Genomic DNA, 8230 nt, shown 5'->3' with positions numbered 1-8230 from the left:
GAGTGTTTGTTTTCTAGTGCGTAGTTTTGGCTCAAATTCTGTATTTGTGGTAAGAGTGTCATTCGGTATGTCTAAGTAATCCGTGTCATTCGGTATGTATAAGTAATCTATTCGGAGTCGAGTAAACAAAAAAGATTATGGTTCAGAATGCGTAAATTAAAAATTCTGGCTCTGCTTCTGCATGTCAGAAATGTTAGTAAGTTATTTATATTTGCTTTCATTTGTTCCTTATATGCATGCATACAAGTATCTTATCAACATAAAGAGATTCTTTAAAATAATTCTTTATTTATGAAGAAAATGACTTTCTTTGAGAAAACAAGTTCTACGAGTGATATTTATTACTGATTATGACCTCTTCAACACACCTCATCTTCATCTCAATCTGGTAGCCATCAACCCACAACGACCTACGCCCCCAACCCCACCTCTTGACTCTTGTAATATTTATCTAGATTATTTTTTTAAAGTTTTATTTTTTGATAATTGTGGTGTTGCGCTCACCTCGGTTAATTCCACGAGATATATGCCACCTACCGCCAGCAATAGATATCAGATAACTCTGTCTATATCAAGGCTCACTGGGAAGAAATCAACTTCATTGAACTTCTATGTCACACCCTTGGGTGCAATATTTATCTAGATTATACACGAATACTTTTAGAATAATAATTTCTATTGAGATAAGCATCTAGTATCCCTTCGAACTATGGCCAAAGTTGCTACGACTCACTCCAACTTCACATGGATCCTATTACCCTCTGAACTCAATTTTAACGTATTTTTGTCATCCTTTTGTGCTGACATGGCACCTTTATTAAATAAAAATGGGACTCACGTCAAAGGTGCCACATCGGCTAAAAATAATGACAAAAATACACTGAAATTAAGTCCGAGGGTAATAAGACGCTTGTGATGTTGAAGTGTATCACAACAAATTTGGTCTGAGTTCAGAAGGTACTAGAAACTTGCTCATTTTTATTTATCTACCAACCACTTCTTTTTTTTTCTGAATTTCAACCATATATACTAACCTAGAGAATGAAAGTGAATGTAGGCACTACCTAAAACATATACACTTTTGACTCCCCCAAAACATTCCAAAAAAATAAAAAAGAATTGTGTAAACTTGGAACTTTGGAGTAGTTTTTTTTTTTTATTTATTTCTCAAGATATCTCCACAGCCTCCATTTACCAAAAGTGGGAATCAAACCCTCAATCTTTTGGATAAGGAATGAGGTGTTGAACCACCACACCAACCCTTGTGGTTGGAACTTTGGAGTAGTTAGAATAAACCTTTTGGAATATAATATAATCTATACTACTTGCTAATATTAATTAAATTAAATTGTTTGGTTTGTTGTACAGATGGTGTGCCGACAATTATATATATACATCATGTTATTATATATGCCTTTTATTTTCATGTTCAAATATTTTTAAAAAGAGATAATAGTATAATTTTATGGTGGATTTGACAGATACATCTAATCATGCATTATTATTGTGAAATAAAAGATTTATTATTATGATTGGTGACAAAGTTAGAAATATCATTTACTGTATTCAGAATTTATTATAGGATAATTCATATTTTTGACGAAAAGTTCGATTGCCCACCTTTCATTACATAGGATTGTGCCACTGATTATGATCATCTGATTATAACATTAAAATTTTGGATTAGTAAGATTAAACAAAGAAAAAATAACATGTTCTATTTCAGCCTAATCTTACAAATGAAATTTAAAGAAAGATCAGATCTACGTAAACTTTTTTATCTTCATGTGTAAAAGAATTATTTCCGATACATATAGAAAATAATCTTTTTACCTATATAATTTATATTTTTGATGAAAAGTGTTCGATTGTCCATCTTTCATTACATATGATTGGGCACTGATAATGATCATCTGATAATTACATTAATACTTTGGATTATTAAGATTAAACGAATAATAAATAACATGTTCTACTTCAATCTAATCTTACAAGTGAAATCTAAAGAAAGATCAGATCCACACAAACTTTATCTTTATCTTCATGTGTAAAAAAATTATTTCCGATAATATGAAAAAAAAAAAAAAATTACCTATATAATTCATATTTTTGATTAAAAAGTGTTCGATTGTCCACCTTTCATTACATATGATTGTCTAATAATTATGATTATCTAATAATTACATTAAAATTTTGGATTAGTAGGATTAAACAAAGAATAAATAACATGTTCTACTTTAGTCTAATCTTACAAGTGAAATTTTAAAAAAAATCATATCTAGGCAAATTTTATCTTCATCTTCGTGTGTAAGAAGATTATTTCCGATACATATGGAAAATAATATTTTTACATATATAATTCATATCTTTGACGAAAATTGTTGGATTGTCCACCTTTCATTACATATGATTGTGCCACTGATTATGATCATCTGATTAAACAAGATTAAACAAAGAACAAATAACATGTTCTACTTCAGCCTAATCTTCTAAAGGACGATCAGATTTACGCAAACTTTTATCTTTTATCTTTATGTATAAAAAGATTATTTTTGATATACCTCAACTCAAACATTTTTAAAATTTGAAACTTGTCCATTTGTTCATTAAACTTTAAATCATGAGCTTGGGAAAGATGTGGAATAATTTTTTGGGCATCTTTTTAATTTCTTCTGAGTATATGATGCCAAAATAAAAGACAAGCCACTGAGCAAGTAGACAAGTTTGGCCAATATTGGACCCTTTGTATCTGTGTGAGAGAGATTTAACCTTGTTCACCATATATTTTACTATCGGGTTCGAATGAATTCAGTAACTTTTATTAAAAAAATTAGGTATACTATAGTTTTTGCTATATGCGAAGTTCGGAGAAGAACCAAACTCCAAGGATCTATTGTACGTAGCTTACCCTACTTTTTGCAAGAGGCTGTTTTTACGACTTAAACGCATGACCTTCTGGTCACGTAAAATAACTTTACCAGGTACTACAATTGTTACCTTATTTTTTGTTATTGTTATTGTTCTATTCTTCAGTATTTTTCATCATGGCTTCTTCATTAATATATTTTCTTTTCAGACTTGCTTTGAAATGTTTTACTTGAGCCGGCAGATATCTGTAGGAATCATTCTTTCTACCTCACAAGTTAGGGATAAAGTCTGTATATACACTATCCTTCCCGAACTTACTGAATTACACTACAACAATAATATCCTACTCAGTATATTCCAACAATGTGAGTCGAGGATAAAATGTACACAATTTTTTTTTTTTATTTTCCATCCAGTGTCCGCATTGGAGCCCCGATTAATTCAGATCACGCATTGCAAGGTCCATTAAGGTGGCAGTGTTCCCAAAAGAGTTTTCTCCATACCCAGAGTCGAACCTCGACCTCTAATTAAGAGTGGAGCAGCGTCATTCACTACACCACAACCCATATTGATAAATGTACACAAATCTTAAATTATAGTGAATATATTATTATCTTATATAAATAAGACACCAATACATTAAAAAAAATTTTCAAATATCTAAATTCTATCAGAGATGGTCACAGGTTTCACAGTCTCAGGGACCATACAATATAATAAAACAAGAGCATAAAATAACACTAAAAAGTGATCTTTTTTTTTAAAAGGTTAAAAACTTTCTACATGCAGCAAAATAATACAATGTGAGTAAAAAGCCAATTCACTTTTTGTCTAGTCTTTTCTTATGGCCCCCACAATTCACAAGATCTCCAAAATAAAAATTCTACTTTTTTTTCTTGAACATTGTACTATTTAAATTAAAGAAGAAAAAAAATAAATTTAATATATTAAAGCTCTCGTTATGTATCGAATTCAGAGAAGGATCGAACCACAAAGATTTTTGCACTTACATTTCTATCAGAAGTTGTTTCCACGACATGAACCCTTGACCCTCCAGGTCGGAAGGGCCGAACCACAAAGATAATTATTGCACGTAGTTTTACATTACATTTTTGTCAGAAGTTATTTCCACGACATGAACCCTTGACCCTCCAGGTCAGAAGGGCCGAACCACAAAGATAATTATTGCACGTAATTTTACTTTACATTTTTGTCAGAAGTTGTTTTCAGGACATGAACCCTTGACCTCCAGGTCACATGCATACATTTCTGTCGGAGGTTGTTTCCACTTGGTCCACATACACTTTTTGTCGAAAGTTGTTTCTACGACATGAACCCTTGACCTCCTAGTCACATTATACAGTTCCAAATAAAGAAAAAAAATAGAGTAAATTATTAAAAAATCCCAGTATTATTACCAAACTTGGCCAACTCATGACTTTGTTGCAAAAATGGCCTTTTTTCATTCCCTCCAACACCAAGAAAATCCCTTGTTAAACTTGCTTCAATATTTACTTGCTTCCCTTTATTATTTGGCATCATCATCAAAGTATTTGCATTGTTGTCCACTAAAGATGTTGCATTTGCAGCCACACTTCCTTCAATATTGTCAATATTAGCCAAAGAATTGAGGTTACTAAGGCTAGATGAGGCCATTAGTCCAAATTGAGTGCTAAAAAGTGATGAATTGTTGTTGCTCCTTGTTGATCCAATTTGGGCTGCTTTTTGCAAAAGTGCTGTTGCTGACATATGGCTATTATTGCAATACATTGGGCTAATACTTTTGTTGTTGATATCTTCTTCCTCCTTTAGTACACGTGGCATCGACGATGATGAGGTGGCGGTGGCGCCATTGGTATTGATGAACCATTGATTATTATTGTTGTTGTTACCGTTCTGTGTCGATGACATGTCCAACATGTTTGTATGTGGTGCCATTTGGACTAGCTCATGAGGCAAGGTGGTTGTTGGTGTGCTTGATTGTGTTGATAAAAAGTCATTAGGGTTACCTGTCGTTCAGAGTCAGATTCAGAATTTCATATTTATTTCAAACTTAAATATGCATTCAATATTAAATATGAATTCAACAATTTTTTTTAAAAAAGTATGCAATTGTTAGCTATATGGCTCGTATTCTTAAAAAATATTGCCATGCGCATGCGCGTATCGAATTCTCCAAAACAGATTACTTCTGAAGGATCTGACGTGCGCCTAACAATATTTTTAAAGCATTCGAGCAACATAGCTTATTAGACTGATCAACTCAATGACTCATTATACTTTTGAAATAACGGATCATATTTAAATACTTATTAACATTTTACATACTGAATTCAGATGAACCCGATCATTACCTGAATTTGCATTGTCAATAAGGTTACCTGTCGTTCAGAGTCGGATTCAAAATTTTAAACTTAAATATGAATTCAACATTTTCTTTTAGAAAAAAAAGTATGCAATTGTTAGCTATATGACTCGTATTCTTCAAAAATATTGTCATGCGCATGCGCGTATCGAATCCTCCAAAACACATTACTTTTGAAGAATCTGATGTGAGCCTAACAACATTTTTAAAGCATTCGAGCAACATAGCTTATTAGACTCTGATCAACTCATTATACTTTTGAAATAACGGATCATATTTTAACATTCATTATCATTTTACGTACTGAAGTCAGATGAACCCGCTCATTATCTGAATTTGAATTGTCATTAGGGTCACCTGTCGTTCACAGACGCATTCAAAATTTTAAAGTTAAATATGCATTCAACCTTTTTTTTCTTAAAAAAGCACGCAATTGTTAGCTATATGGCTTGGATTCTTCAAAAATACTACAATGCGCATGCGCGTATCGTATCCTCCAAAGCACATTACTTCCGAAGGATCTAACATGCTCCTAACAACATTCTTAAAGCATGCGAGCAACATAGCTTATTTTGAAATAACGGATCATAACTTAACATTCATTGACATTTTACGTACTGAATTCAGATGAACCTGATAATTAATTACCTGAATTTGCATTGTCATGATGAAGCCAAAGTGGTAATCTTGATTTTTGTCCATCAAGATTAAGTTGATGATGATGACTTGAAGGGTCTAATGATCCCATTAATTCAGGCCTAAATAAAGAACCAAATTGAGAAATATTTCCACTCATTTGTTGTTGGAGATTAGTATTAATCCCACCATTAAGCAATTGATTTCTCAAATTATTAAGATTTGTTGATGTTGGGACTGATGTAAATCTTGCACTTTCTTCAGCTAATGCATCACAAAATGCTCTATGTGTTATAAAGCTGTCCTTCCTGTTTCATTTTCAAAAATTAAAAAACAATAATAATAATAATAATAATAATAATAATAATAATAATAATAATAATAATCAAAATTCAAAACCCCTTCAAAACTCACTACTAAAAAAATAAAAATTAGCCACAGACAAATTATGTAGCTAACTCTAAATTATAATCGGTCGTCATCGCTATTCTTACTAAACGATGGATTAACGACAGATTATGATTGGAGGTGGAGGGTGCTTATTAATTGAGCAAACCCCTTTCATCGAAATCAGAAAAAAATAAAAATTAGCGACAAACAAATTATGTAGCTAACTGCAAAATAAAATTCATCATCGCCATTCTTACTAAATGATGGATTAACGACAGATTGTGATTGGAGGTGGAGGGTGCTTATTAATTGAGCAACCTCCTCTTGTGTCGGAATCAGGAAAAAATAGAAATCAGCGACAGATAAATTATGTTGCTAACGGCGAAATCCATCGTTACTCTTATTATTTAATTAAGCGATGAATTCGCAACAAATTAGCTACGAGCAATTTAGTGACAGAGTAAGGACAAAGTTCTCAACTAATTCTTGTCAAGAGTTGAATTAAATTTAACATAGATCAAGCTATTATAGCATTTCTTTCTTCAACAAAACTAATCATAGGACTCAGTAAAATTAAATAATATTCTCATAATTAATAATAATAAATTTATTATAAAGTACCTGGAAAAAAGTGTACCACAGTCACATTTGTACTCTCTAGTACCACAAATTTTATTATGAGCTTTCCAATCAGATTGAACTGCATATTTCTTTGAACATTTTTCACATTTCCATTTTTTCTCACCATGTTTTCTTGAATAATGTTTTTTAATACCTGTTAAATCACCTAATGCTCTTGATGGATCATGATGTACACATGAACTTTCTGGACATATGTAAACTTTCTTCTTTATTAATTCTTTGTTGTTTCTTTGCTTCAATTTCCATGGCAAATTGTGACCTCTTCTATGGAGTTGTAAGTTTTGATCCCTTTGGAAACCTTTGTTACATATTTCACATAAGAATCGGTTCGTCGCCATTAGGGATTTTGGTGAGAGAGCTATCACTTCTGCATCTGGATCTGTGTTTCGTTAGTAAGAAGAAAATCAGACAAAAATGTTATGTCAAATCAAGCAAAAAAAAAAAAAGAGAGAAAACATGCTTGATGATCAGAGGCGGATTCAGAATTCTTCCAGCGTTGAAAAATAGGGGACAAGAAGAAAATCATACAAATTTTATGACAAATCAAGAGAAAAAATGCCTGATGATCAGAGGTGGATTCACAATTCAACCAGCGTCATCATTTTCAATTGAAAAATAGGGGAGGAGGGAGGGGGGGGGGGGGGTTAAAGAGAATCCTGAAGGCATATAGCATGTTCTTGAATTTGAGAGGCGGATTTAGATTTTAGAGTGACGTCTATTATTTCAACTATGTGAAAAAACCTGAAAAGTCGTATATATATAAATATTAAGTTCTGGATCCGCTTCTGTTCTTGATAGTAAACATATATAATAAGCTCATAACATAAATTCTGAATCCGCCTCTGTTTACTTACCTGGATTTCCGGGGAGATTTCTCTTCCTCTTATTAGTAGAAGAAGCAGTCGGATTTGGATTAGGGTTTGGATTATGACTAATATTACTACTAGGGTTTTTTGGATCTTGAATGAAAGTGAAACCACCTCTAATGGAACAAGAAAGTTCATCATTAAACATCATTTTCTTGAAGATAAAAAATTTGGAGTAAAATGAAGCACAAAATGAAGAAAAAAGCTCAGTTCAGCTCAGCTCAGCTCAACTCGACTTGATTTGAGTAGAAACCAAAAAGATTTGCTGAAAACAGCTAAATCCAAAGAAAACACACTGTACAATGTTGTTTGTTTGTTAGAAACAAAAACAAAATAATAGGTGGTGTTGTTGTTATATATTTATAATAACAACTTCATTTTCATTTCCTCTTCTACTTCCTGATTTTAATTTCTTCTTCTTTGAGTTATATGTTTGATATTTTAGTTGCCTTAATACTACTAT

The 8230-nt window shown here is 32.0% G+C and overlaps 1 protein-coding gene across 1 annotated transcript; it reads right to left on the bottom strand.

Moving 5' to 3' along the window:
- Nucleotides 1-3853: 3853 nt before the first annotated feature.
- Nucleotides 3854-8230, bottom strand: LOC107847849 (zinc finger protein BALDIBIS). Its single transcript, XM_016692395.2, has 4 exons — nucleotides 7756-8230; nucleotides 6881-7280; nucleotides 5882-6177; nucleotides 3854-4877 (listed from the first exon to the last, which is right to left on the bottom strand). Exons 1-4 carry the CDS (start codon nucleotides 7916-7918, stop codon nucleotides 4264-4266), a joined length of 1473 nt encoding a protein of 490 aa, XP_016547881.2. The 5' UTR covers nucleotides 7919-8230; the 3' UTR covers nucleotides 3854-4263.

The sequence above is a fragment of the Capsicum annuum genome, chromosome 11, assembly GCF_002878395.1.
Source record: "Capsicum annuum cultivar UCD-10X-F1 chromosome 11, UCD10Xv1.1, whole genome shotgun sequence".
In the NCBI taxonomy this organism is placed as follows: Eukaryota; Viridiplantae; Streptophyta; class Magnoliopsida; order Solanales; family Solanaceae; genus Capsicum; species Capsicum annuum.
This window is presented reverse-complemented; position numbering and strand designations above follow the sequence as displayed.